Genomic DNA, 17,997 nt, shown 5'->3' on the forward strand with positions numbered 1-17,997 from the left:
TAAATCGTCGACGACACTTCGATTTGTTTAACTTTCTGCGATTTTGGGCCGAATTTTATTTAAATTTTAAGTCGATTAATTTCAGGCTAATTGATTTCAGGTTAATTAATTTTAGGGCGATTAATTTCAGGCTGATTAATTCATTTTAGGACGATTTTATAATTTCAGGCTGAATAATTATAAGTCAATTAATTTTAGGGCGATTAATTCTGATCAACTCTCACTTGATAAAGATGAATAGGGATTATTTCGTGTTTTCAGCTGAATGAGATCGCGTCGTTTTTACATTCTTATTCTTACTATAATTTCGGCTCGGGTCCGCTCGGGGCCCGCGAGCATCTCGATCCGCCGCTGCGAGCGAGACGACGCGCGCGCGCGACACGCGCATCGATCATCGATTCAAAATGCTGCGCCAACTTTGCGTCGGGCGTGTTGAGAGTCCGATTGACCCACATCCCCCTCTTTCCCAATCAAGGTTGGGACATGCACGGCAATTCGTTCGCGCCCAGGGAAACAACAGCGTTTTCCGGGGATGAATAAATCGCCTTTCGAAATTTTGAGTGACGTTCTCGACGAGAATTCGTCCTGCTCTCTCGAAAGTCCTCCGAGATGAAAACGCGCGACGATGGCGTGCGAAAATCGATGGCGATCCGCGATTGTTATCATGGCCGCGGCGAAGATCGTCTTTTTTTTTCGGAGGAGGAAGAGGAAAAGTCCTCCCGCATACATGGTGGTTACATCTCGCGCGAAGACGGCATCTCCGGGTACCGGCGATGGATTTTCTTTCGTGGGATCCGCAGAGAATGTGGATGGAGATCAGGAGCATGGCGAACTCCGACTACGTCATCCCGCCGTCCTTCTACGTGAGCCTAGACTTCGTCGCGACGCCGGCGGAGAACGGGCAGTACGGCCACTGGTCGGGCATACCTCGCTACTTCGTTGGAAACCGATCATTGTTGTGTAAGCGATTTCGTATTTTTTTTTTTTTTTTTTTTTTTTTTATATTGACCAACTTCGGTGGGTGTCCCGCTTGCGCAAATACTCTCTTTTCTTCGTCGCGACATAAGTGATGGAAGATCGATCCACTCATCGAAGTCGCCGATCCGGCCGATCGTCTTCGCGAGCCTCGCTTTCCTAATTCTTCGCTTTCGTGAATTTACTTGTGTCAATTTATAACAATGTGGATTAATTTTAACCCTTAATAACCATTCTTATACCAATACAAGTTAATTTTAATATTGATTTAACTTACTTTTCATCTCTTTCTAGCTCAAATGTCTATTTCCACCAATATAGATTAACTTTTCATCTCTTTCTTTAAGTTAATTTTAATATTGGTTTAATTTGCTTTTTATCTCTTTCTAATTCGAATGTCTATTTCCACCAATGTAGATTAATCTCAGTTTAATTTACTTTTTATCTTTTTCTAGTTCTAAAGCCGGTTCTATAATACGTTGCAAATGATAGCAACTGCTAGTTGAAAAATGTTCGGTATTTCCACATCGCGGTTGTCAATAGCGGTTGTCGAAAGAGAGTTGGCGAACTTTTAAACTTTTTTGGCGACAATAACTGGCAATCGGCAATCAAAATTAACACTTTTCAACTAGCAGTTGCCATCGTTTGCGACGTATTGTAGAACCGGCGAGTTATGTCCATTTCTACTAATGTAGATTGACTTTAATCTCGGTTTAACTTTTTATCTTTTTCTAGTTCTAAGAATTAGAAGAAGATAAAAGTTAATCTGCATTGATATATAGAAATGGGTATTTAGATAAAAATAAAAAGTAAATTGAATCGAGATTGAATTTAATCCACCTTGGTAGAAATGGACATGAAATGATTGTTGATTAATTCAAATTGCAAAATTTTTAATTATACAATACGTTATCCCCAATCTAATCTTTTTTTTTTTACAATTATTATTTGTTGAATAATGAAAAATTATCAGTTCAATAAAAAAAGTACAGTATAGTTTATAGTTTTATAAATTAATATATATATGCGATCAAATTAATCAGAGTCCGTGGACACTTCTCGAGCGCGGATAGGGAAGAGACAAAAAATCGGAGCAGCGGGCGCCTATAGTTACGTCATTGACGTAGAATCTGCGTAGGGGCGACACAGATGGCGCCGGAAAGCCGCATTTATGACACGCGCCTTCGCCAATCGACGTAATCGACAGCGATCGAAAAAGGGTTCGTGCATTATCGGCCGGCCGATCGCGTTCCACCAAACCACCCCTCGACTTGCGGGTTTCAGGGTACCTATATTCTTGAAATCGTTCGTTATGAAACGAATTCGTTTATGAACGAAAAGGTGCGTTAACTGGGGGTTTCCATTGGTCAAATTTCGCAATTTAAATACCTCAATTTAAATTCTCCAAAAGGACGCGTGGAAGCGAAATTGGCGCTCAACTAGCAAATTCCCACCTTTTTGTTCATAAACGAATTCGTTTCATAACGATTTCAAGAATAGGTAACCCAGAGCGGAAACGCTCGACCCCCCCGTCGCATTTTCCCCCTTTCGAAATTGCGACAAGCTGCCCCAGGTAGCATTAATGTCTAAAAGACATCATAAAGATGTCTTTAAGATGCCAGAAATCTTAAAGATGTCTTTATGATGTCTTTTAGACATTAATTACTACCTGGGTGGCCCGCGGGCCTATCTCACGGCGCTAATTTCAAAATCGCATACCATTCGCGTTGCGAAACGCACGCGGCAGTCCCCTTCAAAGATTCGGATTTACGACGTTGTTTTCACGGTCTATGCGATTCCTCGAGTTGTAGCAAAAAGAAAGATCGTTTTAAAATCGGGAGATAAAGATAGGGAAATTGACATATCTTTAAAGGCAATCTTGTATTTAAATTCATCTCGAGTCACAATCCGTATAGCTTCTCGAAATCGACCGCTACGGACTTTGATGTCTCCCTCCAATGTGTCGCAAGATATCGAAACATAACGACGGACGAGTCAAATTTCGCAATTTAAATACCTCAATTTAAATTCTCCAAAAGGACGCGTGGAAGCGAAATTCGCGCTCGCCGATTGAGCGAGAGACAAAAGGGGTCGCGTACGCGAAAGAGAGAGGAAAAGAGAACTCGACGTTTCCTTCCCGACGAACTCCCGGAGCCAACGTGTTCGGCACGGAGGAAGCGAAACGCGCCGGATTTCGCGCGCGACGGATGCCCCCGGTGGCGCCGGGCGCGCCGCGCACGGCCCTGCGCGTGACGCGGTCAGTGATGCCGTAGCCAAGGCGACGGGGTAGCAGCAGACAAGCAACACCACTCCGGCCAGCCGTCCACAACAAAGTATACGGGGGGTTCGTCGGAGTGTGTCGCCCCGCTCTTTTCGTCGCTCCGTGTGCCGGCGTGCCGTGTGTGCGAGCGAGCGAGCGCCGCGAGAGCCCTACGAGCCGACCGCGGCGCGCGGTTTCCTGGGTGACGGGCCCGCTGTCGTCTCTTCGAGACCGAAAGGAGCGACAGAGAAAGAGAGAGAGGAGCGCGCGCGCGCGCGCGTGAACAGGGAGAGGAAGGGAGATAGAGAGCGCGCCCGCTCGACGACGACGACGACGGCGGCGACGACGACGACGGCGACGGAGGGACACGTCGTTCGGCCGCGCGAGTGCGCCCGGGCGCCGCTGCGTTCGAGCACACGCTATTCATGAAGACAGGTGAGTGCGAGAGAGCGAGAGTTAGGGAGAGAAGAAGACAGACGGACTTCTGTCTGCCGGCGTTTCCGATCGCGGAATCTTTGCGTCGACGTCGGACCGACGGAGACGCCGCCTTCGTCGCGAATCGTCCTCTCGGATAATCCTCTCGACGGTTTCGTTCGCAGGCGGCCGCACGACGTGCTCGCGAGGACGCAGAGACTCGGAGAGAAAGAGAGAGAGAAAGAGAGAGATTCCCTGAGAGTCTTCCCTGTCAAGGCTTGAATGTTTAGCGTAAATATTTAACGCAAAGCGTGGAATGTTAAGGCCGTGGCACATAGAAAAACTCAAGTAGTAAGGAAATTAACGTTATAGATTCGCTACACCGCTTAGGACTGTGCCTTAAGTTCTTGAATGTTGTTGGCTGATTTGCTTACTGTTCAAGTTTTACTGCTGAAATTTTTCTTTGTGCCACGGCCTTTACTCGGTGCGCGATCGCCGAGTCACGTTCGTAGAGGAAAACAACCTGCGGGAAATGTTCCTGGGTAGGTCGAGAGCCGTTCGTTGGAATTGATTTCACTCGATTCATTCAGGCGAGAACTCGAAGCCAGGGCTGGAGAGCGGAGCCCTGGTTCGAGTATCTTTTGGGGATTCTTCTTTAGGTCGCGCAGTTTTGCGATTTCGATTCTTTGCACGCTATATACCCTATCGATCTGTTGAGGGACGCTGATTAAACTCGGATGTTGTATCGAAGCAGGGCCGATACCTTTGTATGATACTCTCCGCAGAGAGAGAGAGAGAGAGAGAGAAATCTGCTTCATAGATTCCCCTAATTTGTAACGCATTGGCGAGCCCATTATACAGGTCCTTCCTATGGGGCACCTAACGTGAAGAAGCTATGAAGATTTCCAATTAAAATGGGCTTATCAATTACATGAATGCGATCTTCCACCCCTGCGGCCTTAAGCTGATGAACATATTAATCGTTTCCAGCCATCTCCGCCCTGACTCGCATCAAAATCAGCTTGTCTGAACGTACTTGTTGCAAATGATATTGGATATCACCTTTATTGGTGATTTACATCTCGACACAATGTTTCTCTCCGCCAACCGTTTGTTGTTTGATATTTCCACGCTATCTATCCCTTATCTCTGCCGTTTTACTTTTCACCATCTGCATAAGTTCTCAGCCCGCGGGTTTATCTGACTCCAGGTGCATACCGTTTTCACAGGACATTGGGACCGAATGGATATATATTACTATGAAAAGCCGAAGTGTGTTGTAGCTTCTACGTAACGAGCCTAAGTAATGGTTTCTCGTGTACAAATTACACAGGGGAGGTTGAAATATACACGTGAGACACGTAGATATACGTCGTATGGATAGGAAGGACTTAGAAAGAACACAGGAGTCTCTCCCCATCAGTCATGCATAACAGACGCCAGGTGCACTTGTGACATTACGTGTGTATAGGTAACAGACACAGGCCCACATCGTATCAGCCTACTACCAGTAACATTTGCAGCAAATGCTATATAAGGTATCTTTCTAAATGTAACGCTAGATATATTTAGAAAAAAAAAAGTAATATAATAGATGCCTCAGAGCTTCTCTTGAAAGAAACATGCCAAAAGAAAACTTAGTTATATTTAATGAATGTTCTCAAAATCTGTAGAGAAAGTATACAATTTAAATGATACAAAAGTTATTTTCAAACAAGGAATATTTTTCTTTATTTCAACACTGTTATTCGCATACGTATAACAGTTTGGTTTTTGATTGCATTGTTAGGGTAAGAACCATGTTGATGTAACATTAGTACGTCTCTCTACCTATCTAGAGAAACGTACTAATGAGTCTACCGAGTCCTATATTAATTAGCTGGTATGTATACATCAAAACAAGAGAAACATCAGATCCTATTACAAAATTTTCTCCTGATCGATACTACCGAGAAACGTTACGATTTTCTTATTAAAGCGTATAGCTCTTACAGTCTCTCACGACACATTATATTATTAGAAAACGATAAAGTAATTGTTCATCTCATGTATTTTATTATATAGCTTGCAGAGAGAAACGAAGCGCGCGAGTAGAAGAGAGAGAGACGGGAGAAGAGGAAGCATGGCCACCTTTCCCTCGCGTATCAACGCGGTACTGTGCGTCGCTTATTAGCCCGCCCCCCTGGTCCATCCTTGGCGGAAAAAGCGAGGGTTGCAACGCTGGACTCAGGATAATGCTCTCTAATTGCTTTCGTGATCCCGGCCGCCTTCATTGATACGTTTTCAACCCTCTTAAAGCGAGCCGTGTGTCCAGTCACGCGTGGGTAGCGGCAATCGTCGCTCTAGGACACCCCTCGCGCGCGCGCGCCACCCCTCTCTTTTTTCCCTCCCCGCGGGCCGATTTCTTCCCCCTTGATACATTGTGTTTGGTACCTGCCGCCCCAACAGGTACACGGCGCCCGATACACCATGATACACGCGCGTAATAATGGCAGTGACGTGTACCGTTCGTATCGCGAGCCCGCCGGGGCTTCCCTTTGATCTGCGGATTATTGAATGCGCCACACCTGCGAGGAAAGTACGTTTATTGCCATCTCTCTGTACTGCGATATAGGTTAGGAACGGCGGCCGGAACGCGGGTGGGAACTTTGTCCTTGTTTGTTACGTTCCTCCGGCGATGCGCGGGCCACGCTTATCGTCGTCGGCTCGCTCCCCCGAAAGCGATTTCGTCGATCCAAAGGCGAGATGTTTCTCATCCCCAAGGGGAAACCTTATTTTACAGAATTGTAACGCGATAGGGCCGTTCTCTCTCGCTTCCTTTTCGCTCCTTAGCGACGGTTTGGCTTATCGACAGGTTTACGCGATCGTACTAGCGCTTCCATATGAAGATTTGTTAGCAATTTTGTAACTGTTGTACAGAAAATAGTTTCGAGTTGTATTTAAGTTTTTAAGGCAATATTTTTAAATAACGAGTTTAATGTTGTATTTAATATTATAATTGATATGTGAAAGTTTTCTTTTTTGATTTACAGATACAATTTTGAGATCAAAATCAAGCATCTATATTCTCTATGCAATAGATTTTATGTAATATGAGAGTGTAAACTTTGTAGGATATAGTATATATCCTATATACATATATAATTTATGTCAAAAGTGAATACTAGAAGTGATACTTTATTTGAAAATATTTATGATATTACATTTGATGAACCTTGTTCATCAAATACGTATCTTGTTTCATAATTACCAAGTAATATTCCTGTTTCGGTGAGTCGATATTGATATTGGGGGTTGCGGAGGCACGCTGTTCTTAAAGATCTCTCCGCTGGGTCTGGTGGAAGATGTTATTGATATTTAGTGAGACGGTGTATGTGCGTATCTCTGTTATAGATTCCTCTCTCCAGCATCGGAGAGGTAGTAGCGGTGGTGGCGACGACTCAGTGGGTGCAGAGAGAGGCGAAGGAGTGATTGCCATGACTACGACAGGAGCCCAGTATGCCCTCGCAGCAGCATCCACCGGGGCTAATAACAGTGGGGGTAGCTCCACGGCGGTAGGGGTGGATTCTAAGCAAAATGTGGTTGTCGTGACTACTACTTCCAGTTCCAGTGGCGGTGCTAGCGGAGCACAGACTCAGTCTGCCAGAGGCCAGCAACTTATCACTGTCGTGACGAGCCCCGATCCTTCCAGTCCAAATAATCTGCAGCCTATTCAGGTTGGTAATATTTGTCCTACATTTATATCTCTGTGTTATGCCTTTTGTCAGTGTGATTTATGAAGATAATTATTTTTATTCTTCTCAAGAGTTACAAATCTCAAAGATATAATCTGTATGTCAGATTACTTCTCCTTTTTTCTGTTACTTTCTCTGTATTACTGCTGTTGTAAAATGGATAAGAATATAACGTGTAAAGGATATATATAAAATTATTCAATATACATGTGATCTCTGTAGATATTATAGCATCTGTTTGCAGCTCATTTTTATATCTGATAATATATTTCAGCCATCTGCTCCTAGCGACTGATAAGAGCGATACACACAAATGTTGAAATAAAATCCAAGTCAATTCTACCTTGCGCCTGAATATATAAATATTCACATACGTACAAAAGGCATATATAATTTTTCTTTTTAAATTTCTATTATGAAAACGAGTCGTGGGCCATGAGGACACGCATACTATAAATAATAATTTAGTTATTGGTTCAGGATACGCTTGAAACAGCTGCAGATTCGTCCAACGGCTCAACAGGTACGCCAGCGCATGTTACAGCACAGGTAGTGGTCAATACTACTCACTCGGGCCAGCACGCGCTAGTGGACTCCGACGCTGCTTCTACGTCAGCCGGCACCATCGTCAGTGGTTCCCCGCATTACATAACAGTCACAGGTAATAGACAAATATAAATTTCTTGTCTGATATTGAAGCGGTGTGAATTGATCCTTATTCGACCTTACTGCAATGCATACAAATCAAATTGCGAGCGATTACACGCTAAACTGTATATAGACATCCGATTGTACGCGAGCATACAGATAGAAATTAGTATCGAATACGAAACTTAATTGCAAATAAGTTTACTATTTGTGGTGAGTATATGAGGATCAGTTTGAAAGATTATAGTATTTGAGTAGAGATTTGACCCTTTCCATGCTGCTGAAAAACATGCACCTCTGTACTTCTACTCTGACCACACTAGGCACCGGTGATTCATCGTCCTACGCGTCCCTCACAACGGCTGTAGGTGAGGGCAGAAAATAAACAGCATGCCTTATATGTTCTGTTTATACATTTTAATTTCGTAGACATTACAAGATCAATGAATGGGTTCTTATACACCGGTTTTTAATATTATTTCGGTTTATTTCATCTTTATCTATCGCCACTCTACATTATTATCGATAAGCGTGAATACGACTACAATTTAGAGTTTTTAGTCATTTACAAAACTACCTTCTATCCAAATTGCAGTGCCAAATATGGCTTTCGGTTATTGAAACGATTTCTAAGATGATGTTTATGACAGTATGTTAATAAAACTTGTTGCGCTTATGCAAACTTTGTGTGTCAGTACAAGTGATCTATTCAAATACAGCCACGTTTCTTTTTTGTTTCAGTGTCTGGTGACGCAGAGGCGGTGGGGTCCGAGTCGGTCTCTCATCCAACTTACGTTCAATATGTCGAGGGGGATGGTTCCACGTATATACCGGCGAATGGCCAGATGTAAGTACCGCAATCTCGCACTTGTCAGTTATTCATAACTTACGGAACGTTCTATAACAATCACGTAATGTTCTGCACAGGACATATCCCGTTTATGCTGTCGGCGAGACGGGAGCGATGTACACTCCGGCTTCGGGTCAGTACTATACTCCAGCGACAACGCCAGTAACGTATGCACAGGTAATTGCACGCCCAAATACTTGATGTGCGATAATTATCGTGATAAAATTATGACGATATTAACGATACATTATTTGTATTGCGTCAGGTCACGGGACAAGGCACGAATTCGACCGGGCAACTGTTATCACAAGGCAACGGCACGTACTTGATTCAACAGAGCGTAGTGGACGGAGACCCGACTCATGCGCTCATATCCGCGGCTGCCGCGCGCGCCAGTCCGCAAACGGAAACTGCGGTAAATTGCATGTCCTATGATTTTCTTAGGTTGCTCTTTAACCTTTTAGACGTTGGATAAATTAGCTCTCGATCACATTGAATGATTAACGTACTCATTTGTGACAATACAACGTATATATTTATGCCTTATCGCTGCAGGCATGGGGATCTGTGCTCTGCATGATTATATGGGCCATAAAAAATTGTTCTTATAAGATCTTATTACAGTTGTAATTACATAATCATTTATAGCATCAAAAGTTTGCAAGAATGTATGCTATAAACAGGGTGTTCAGTAAATTGTAGTGCAACCAGTGCGAAGATACTCTTTCTCGAAGAGCAAAAAAAGAATTTATATTCATTGCGTAGTTTTCTCGACACTTTATATATAAATGAATGCTCTAATATTGTAGTTTTTGAAATAACTTATATTACGTATTCCACTATAAAGTTTACAAACAGAATTGCGGATATTAGTGTTCAAGGAGAAGTATCCTTGTCCGTATCTTAATTCGGGGGGTTAACGAGGCATCGGTATGTTGGGTTGTTTGATAGGAGGCTGTGGTTAGCGGTGGTGGCGGGGCGTACTTGATCAGCGGTAATTCTGGAGGTACCACTGTCACCGTGGAAGAGACAGCGGCAAACGTGACGCATGCCACTAGAGTCTCCCAGGCCACCGTAAGCCAAAAAACGAAACTGATTCCCCATTTTTCGTAGCTTGTCTGGCATACTAATCAGTATCTTATTTTTTTAATTTTTTTCGGCATGTCTGTTATTAATTAAATTGCTTTGTACTGCTTAATGTTATGTATAGTCTAATTTCTAAAGGTTTTCTTTTGTGGAATCTCTAGCGAGACAAAAAGTCAAATGGTTATGTGATTGATAGATCTTCAAAAAAATTACAGCTAATTTATTTTTATTTGCTGCTAGTAAAAAATTATTTTAGAAGCAATTTTAATTTTAATGAGATATCTTTTTCCGTAGAACTGTATAGTTATTTTTTTTCTACCTTTAGTGAATTTATTTTGTTGATTTATATATTTATATTTTTTAATAAAAATTTGTATTTATGAAGAACATGAATACTAATTTCTGATGCATTAATTTGAATAGGTACACTGGTTGTTGGAGAATTACGAAACCGCTGACGGCGTGTCCCTTCCAAGATCAACTCTCTACAATCATTACCTACGCCATTGCTCCGAAAACAAATTGGATCCTGTGAACGCAGCCAGTTTCGGGAAATTAATACGCTCTGTATTCTTGGGATTGAGAACTAGGCGTTTAGGGACTAGGTAAAAGGCTTCATAATAATTAGCGAAACCTTAGTGTTTATCAGATTAATATCTCTTTCATTGTTTTTTTTTTTTTTTATAATAGGGGAAACTCGAAATATCATTATTATGGAATTCGTGTGAAGCCAAGTTCATCTCTGTCTATATTGAACGAGGATGGCACATCGAGACAACAGCAGAGTGCGAACTCTCAGACTAAACGATTCAAATTTGTCAATCAAAAGCAGGAGTCGTCTTATGAGAATAACGCACACGCGAACACAAATATCTCCACCAATTCTTCACCGCCACAGTATCATCAGTACCTCGGTGAGGCGAGCGGCGCCATTCCCGATTTCCCGGAGATCTTCATCAGTCACGATTCGGCTCTGCCCGAGGATTGCACTCTCGAAGATATCGATACGTTCCGCAGCATATACAGAGAACATTGCGAAGCGTTCTTGGACGCGGTGCTGAATTTCGAGTTCGCCACGGTGGAGAGCCTCTGGAGAGAATTCTGGCGCAGCCAGGACAATAATAACGGTGATGAATGCGAAGAGGAGAAATATTTGTCAAAGTATGATATATATTATTTATTAGAAAAATTCATATCAAATAGGAGAATTACATTGACAATCTATTACATTGTATCTATTTTTTTTTTTTTTTTTTTTTTTTCCATTAAAAATCAACTGCGTAATTATTTTTCTAATATTTTATTTCTAAATTATTTCTTAAATGCATCTGACTTATACAATAAGTCATTTATATTTTATATTTAGAGCTCTTGATGTGCGCGATGAATATTTTTTAACCTCTACTTTTCAGAACCAAACTATATCAGATGTGTCAGTGTGCGGGAGTACAAGACTTTATCAAAAAGGTGGACTATACATTCTATCAGAATCTAGTCGATGTTTTAATGCCTAATGTATTGCGACCGATACCAAGTACGTTATTATTATAAGATTCGTTGTTGTTATTCTGTCTAGATTTACGTATTAAATGCTTCTTTTTGTCCCGGCAAGGTTCGTTGACACAGTCTATCCGAAACTTTGCAAAAGGATTAGAATCTTGGTTGCAGTCAGCAATGGCCGATTGTCCTGAAGAAATGACGCAAATTAAGGTAGCTCTTATTTAAATTTATTGTATAATGATATCAATTAGAACAAGAATCACAGATATAAAAAATATATATATTTCTAAAAAATTATATGCGAGTCGTGCAGTATAATTATTGTTGGTTACAGTTAACTGCAGTGTCAGCTTTTGCTCAAACTTTAAGGCGCTATACATCGTTAAATCATCTTGCACAAGCCGCGCGAGCCGTGCTTCAGAATTCTAGTCAAATTAATCAAATGTTAGCTGACTTGAATCGCGTTGACTTTCACAACGTGCAAGAACAAGTAAGTTGACATCTTTCTCTGAAATATTTCTAGAGAATTCTACTATTTAATATTAATATACATATATACACGCAATATATTTACAAAGATACAGCATACATAAGCGATTGCCTTTTCAGGCATCCTGGGTATGCCAATGTGATTACGGGATGGTACAACGTCTCGAGGCGGATTTTAAGGTAACGTTGCAGCAACAAAATTCACTGGAGGATTGGGCGATTTGGTTGAAAGGAGTTGTGACTCAAGCGCTCAAGCCACATGAAGAGAAGCCAACATTTGCTAAAGCTGCACGTCAATTCCTGCTTAAGTGGTCGTTTTATAGGTACATTCTGTTCTCTGCCATGTTACATAAACATCTTTTCAATTAAACTTATAATATTATGTCTTCCATAGCTCGATGGTTATCCGGGATCTCACTTTGAGAAGTGCTGCGAGTTTCGGATCTTTTCATCTTATCAGATTACTTTATGACGAGTACATGTTTTATTTAATAGAGCATCAAGTCGCTATCGCAACTGGAACTACGCCAATAGCTGTAATGGGAGACGTGAGTATACCTCAACGCATATATCGACTGTTACATTATTCACGTCATTTAAACATTCTTTGTTTTTCTGATCTTTGGCTTATCCTAATTTAAATTCTTAGAGAAAAACCTGTCTACAACATATTTCTTAAAAGGTCATCCATAATTTCACAAATCAATTTTATTCATACTGTACCAAGAGATATTAAATAAATATAATTATAAATATAAAATAAATAAAAATAATTTTGTGTCTATTTCAGAAAAGTCAAAATTGCTCTTTAATTAGTGGCTTCGGGGCAACGTCCAATGGAGGTGAGGCATAATACTTGTCCTTATCAGAATCTTATCTTTTTACTATTGTGTAAAAATTTATTCGGTACAAGTTACGCAAATTGAATTTCAGATGCGTCTAATGCGAGCCAACCAAAACGTATGAAGCTAAGCTAACTGTGTGCCTACGCCCTTTAGTTTATGAGTAAACCGGTAACACACGAAAATGTAAGGATACTAGCACGAAAACATGCAGGCCTACTACAAGAGAAAAAAAAACACTAGTCTCATAAATTATTATTTTATATAACGTCAAATTACAATTACGACATATAAGAAGAGGATTTTTGCATAACGCCTACGATGTATACAATTCAAGTAAGTCTGTGTGATATAAGATATAGAGAGGTATTGTATTGTACTACGCGAAGCCTTGTCTCATACACAGGTATGGCGCAGGTTTAAAGTATCGCTGGCACGATTTTAGTACGTTAGTATATATCGAATCTAGTCGAAACATCTTTTGGAAGAAAATAAGAGTATACGGGACCATGAACTTATCATGCCCTCACTAGAACATGTATGAAAAGTCCACTCGATTGTGTTTTCTGCATTTATTGGAAAAAGAATTTTTTGTAGTTATAGATAAGAATAATATACAGAGTGCGACACCCTGTATATATTACATTATTAGTTACATGTTGTTAATACCTGTTAAGATAAATTTATAGTTAACTTATAAATTTTAGATTTTATTTATTTATACGTTTAAAACACAAGGTATAAAACATAACAATGGCAAAAGTGCGCTAAGGCATACATATTCGTTTGTATATTTTATTGTGAATAAAGATATTCAAATTATTTAATACCATTATTTGAAGGAAACTATATCGAGTGGGCTTGAAATAATCATCAGTTTGCGCAAAGGAAAACGCGAGAGAATATAATTTTATCTTCGACAAGATGGATTTCACCTACGTTTTGCTCGCGAATTCTAGTTTGCGCAAATTACACGCAAACCAATTACAAAAATCCGCCCTACCGACGGTAATATGTCACAAGTATTCCTATCGGAATATTAGATTGCTGTAACGGTACATAAACTTTTAAAGTTTACACACATACATATATCCGACATTCATATTTTTTAACGTAATTTATTGATTGAACACATCGAGCTCTGTGGGAAGATTTCGTTTGAGAGCAGTCTATTGCAGCCGGTTGCTATTCTCTCAGTATAATTAAACGAATAGTACAAAATTTTATTGAAAAGAGAGAAAGGTAGAGAGGGAGACGCGAGTATCCGAGATTGTTTTAATTTACTGATAGAATATACAGTGTGCGTCTTATACGTTGGATGTATATACATATATAAAATGTAGCGGATGAAAATACGTACGATTGTTGAAGTTAAAAGAGGAAACTGCAAAATATATGATAAGCGCGATACGAGCATCTTCAACCATTTCAAAAGTCGGTTGGGGATGCCTACGGTAAAAATATGTGTCGGTATATGTTTTGTATTCATAGGCACTCCAATAGCGTCTTTTGTATTGTAAAAAAATATTATAGGATGTAAGAGTCTCCAATATCGCTAGAATTTCGTACGTTGAGTTTCGTTTGTTTATGTATATTATTTAAGGCGATTTAATATTTATTCACGCGGTTGCGCATGTTACACAGCCGCGTTACACGAATTTCTATTTATTTCAAGACGAAGTTGAATCGGTCTTACGTTTCAAGCGACAAGTATTTATAATGAATTGTTCTACATATATCCGTGGATAAGTTGCTTCTTAAACATCGAAGACGTTGTAAATCAAAATAAAAAAAAAAGGAATTTATAAATATTAATTAATTACATTGTAGCACTGGACAGTGGTAATTCGACACGTCCGTTCTTTTTCACAATGATTTTTTTATTTTAAGTATAGCTGTTGATTTATTGTACATTTTAAGTGAATTATACATTTTGCGAGAAGCCTATAGGCAAGAAATCTGTTTGATGTATCTGTTTATGTATGTCGGAAATGTATTTTTAAATATTTCTCAACGCATATATATATACAACATATATGTAATACATATGTATATATAGATGCGTGTAAAACGCGCAGTTTCAACGAAACCAAAGTGCACCATTGCATAGCTTAACTCGTTTCTGTAACTTTTGCATGGTAAAACGCTTCGGCGAATCCTATATTTTCGCATATTACTTTCCAAATTTGCCAAGAAACATACAAAATGCAAAAAAAAAAACCGTGTAGGAGAGCAACGAGGCCGCTTAAGCAAATTGAGATTTTTATATCCTTGGTAATTAACCTTGTAATAATGATGCAATCATTTTATGAGGTACTGCGCTCAGATTCTTTCGAACGTGAGATCAATGCTCTTTTAATTAGCATCACACTTTCCACTGTAAAATATGAAATTTATACAAATCTCTCGCGACATCATTTTTCCACTCGAGTGAGAATTACAGTTTGATGAAGCAGCACAAATGATAACCCTCGAGAATGACTTGGCAGAATTGTTAATTTAGCATGAGTATCATTGTATGGCCAAGCTATTAATTCGCGTCGTTAATTAAATCGGGTTTTATTGAATTCTCAACGAGGTCGCACGATATCTAAGAAACAATATTGTGAGGAGAAAAAAGAAAGAAGAAAAGGGAACTCGGTGCCTTTTATTTTATAAAGACGAAGGGACATAAGCATCTTTTCACACCGCATTCTAATAGCGAACGACGAGCGTAGAAACTTTACCAGTAGCAATATAAAGAAAATGCCTGTTAATTAATCGCAACCGCCTTCTACGTTTGTAAAGAAGGCGTGCTTTATGATCGGTACCTCTCCCTTCGGAACCGGTTGTTTACCGGCTATTTATTAGAGAAATGTCTACGCCGGGTACGGTTCAAAAATGCGCCACGTGTCATTTGCGTTACAAACCACTCGGCTGTTGAGAGAGATTGATATCTCTTTCAACAGGAACGCGCGTGATCTTCGCCACTCACGCCCGTTCCTTGACATTCTCTTCGGCGTCCGAATAATTTAATCTTCTTTGCATTTCGTTTCTCATTTGCGTGCGAGGGCACGAGCGTAGGAAGCATATCATTTCCGCTTTTTCGTCGCATCCTTGACTGAAACTTTGCGTCCACGTCCCGCGAGCGTTTCCTCTTCCAAGCTACGTAACGATATGACAACAAAGGGTACTAAAAGAAGAAAAGAAACGAGAAACTGATTTCATTGTTCGCGACGCAAATCGCGGAGTAAGCGTCGATAAAAATACATAGAATACGTGCGTTTATAATTTATTGCATAGGATTATCGCGTGCTAGTCAGAGAAAAACTTGGTAGTATGTCTAAGTGATGAGAGACGTGATGGGAACGTGAGTGAGTGAGAGTGAGAGAGAAAAGGTGAGAGCACATCGCGCAGTACATCGAGCAGGATCTAGGACGTTTCCGTAACTGTAATGAGCTTATACGTGTAAAGATATAGAGAATGAAACTTATCGTCGATACCTATGTGTACCTAGGATGTAAGGAATACTGTTTTACGGGGGCGATTCGCGGCGATTTCTCCCGCCGTCAACGAAGGAAAGGTCCGAGTGCGGGGGCGACCCGGCCGCTGCGAGGGAAAGAACGGAAGGAAAAGGGTCCTGCCCTTCCAGAGGAGAGAATCGCTTCCTCTAAGACGAGGCGCGTCTTTCAGCAGTCGCCGCGTCGCGCCCGCTTCTATGTTTAAGGAGATCGCTCTAATCGTAAGTTTTGTAGTCTCGCCGCGATAGACGAGGGGAGGGGAGTGAACGGTAGTCCGATAGTAACTGTACTGTACGCAAGATCAAACATACATCGTGGTTTCCTATGTTGCGAGATAAGTAAACACACGGCCTTAAATATATTTCAGACTGTACGACGGAGAAGGAAAAATAGGAGGAGGGAATGGGATAAGTGGAGTAGGATTTAGGGGTAGGTTTGAGAAGGAGAAAGAGAGAGAGAGAAAAAAAATTGCTACACATTTTTCCTTGTGACGTATAGAAGATATTTTGATACCTCCAGATTTGCACAAATCAAGTGTCATTCGTTACCGCTTGAATAAGATTATTTTTACTGAATGCCGCTCAAAAAAAAAAGAGAGAGAGAAAGGGGAGAGACAACAGCGAACTTAGGGTGTAAATCGAGACGCAAGAATCTTCGAGAGTCTGTGTGAATGTGCGGATCACGAGAAATGATTAATAAATCTATGTTTAAAACTTGTAATCGCACGATCTCGAACCTCGTATGTCCCCAAACTGCGAAATTTCGTATAACTTGATTGGCGCGAGTCTTGCGTTATTATATTGCGCCATTCGATCCCAGCACGCATACATGTCAAATGTCAATTATGATGTAATTCTTAAAAGACGTCTTTCTCCTGATTTTGGACATGGTGCTGTCTGGGATTTGCTGTCGTATTTGTCGTTATAATTTACATAATATACGGTACTTTATTATTTAATTTGTTTGTTCCCTTCGTACGTTTCGTATTCTATATCGCCGCACTCTAAACTTTCGATTCTTTCTGTTCGGCGAAATTTCATACATTCGGGGGAAAAAAAGAGGAGCGCCGAATTATCTTATCACGTAGCACGCGTAGAAAAATCTCAATCACGTTCATAACGAAACGTTACATATTTATGTATTTCTGCCAGTCTCATGAAGAGCACTCTCGTTTTTGTCGATAGTTATAAAAACGATCGGCGAGTTAACGAAGCGTTATCTCTGACACAACGCGCCGCGCGTCAGGAATTACAAATGCGTGATATCGCCAATATGATTGTCATTCATTATCACCGGATTGCGGTCGCATCGTTTACATAACACGGTATTACGATATTACGTGTCGCTTACCAATAACTGTTCACCATAATCGTCAATGATATCTTTTTTTTTTTGTGTTTTCGAATGAAATCCGGTTAATCGCTAATTATTTCAATCGGCGAAGTCAAGTTGGAGGAAGATTTCGAATTGCGTAATTTGTTGTCATTCATTTAATCTTTTTTTTTTTTATATGTTAAACAAAAAATTAAGAATGATGTCTAGTTAAATAGCATAGTTATCATTTGATAAATTAAACCTCAATATAATATTATTTAATATGTTAGTTTTTAATCCGCAATGAATTGAGAAGCGACAGAATTTAATTTCCAATTATACAGTTTGTTGTCCCTAACTTTTCTTCTCATATATTGAATAACAA

The 17,997-nt window shown here is 40.3% G+C and overlaps 1 protein-coding gene across 7 annotated transcripts; it reads left to right on the forward strand.

Annotated features, from left to right (window-relative positions):
• Positions 1-484: 484 nt before the first annotated feature.
• LOC112457715 (DNA-binding protein RFX2) lies at positions 485-16,904 on the forward strand. Of its 7 annotated transcripts, XM_025020909.1 has the most exons (18): positions 5,173-5,187; positions 5,714-6,227; positions 7,043-7,365; positions 7,852-8,044; positions 8,355-8,399; positions 8,773-8,878; positions 8,959-9,058; positions 9,147-9,296; positions 9,833-9,955; positions 10,391-10,572; positions 10,658-11,128; positions 11,380-11,501; positions 11,580-11,677; positions 11,802-11,957; positions 12,077-12,279; positions 12,351-12,504; positions 12,747-12,798; positions 12,890-16,904. In XM_025020909.1, the coding sequence occupies exons 2-18, from the start codon at positions 6,206-6,208 to the stop codon at positions 12,931-12,933; spliced, it is 2,544 nt and encodes an 847-aa protein (XP_024876677.1). In that variant the 5' UTR covers positions 5,173-5,187; positions 5,714-6,205; the 3' UTR covers positions 12,934-16,904. The 7 variants fall into 7 exon arrangements, with proteins under 7 accessions (XP_024876670.1, XP_024876671.1, XP_024876676.1 ...); XM_025020902.1 differs by lacking the exons at positions 5,173-5,187; positions 5,714-6,227 and adding an exon at positions 485-960; XM_025020903.1 differs by lacking the exons at positions 5,173-5,187; positions 5,714-6,227 and adding an exon at positions 485-960 and having other exon boundaries at positions 7,864-8,044.
• Positions 16,905-17,997: the final 1,093 nt, after the last annotated feature.

This window comes from Temnothorax curvispinosus, unplaced genomic scaffold, assembly GCF_003070985.1.
Source record: "Temnothorax curvispinosus isolate PA1 unplaced genomic scaffold, ASM307098v1 QBEX01008186.1, whole genome shotgun sequence".
NCBI lineage: Eukaryota > Metazoa > Arthropoda > Insecta > Hymenoptera > Formicidae > Temnothorax > Temnothorax curvispinosus.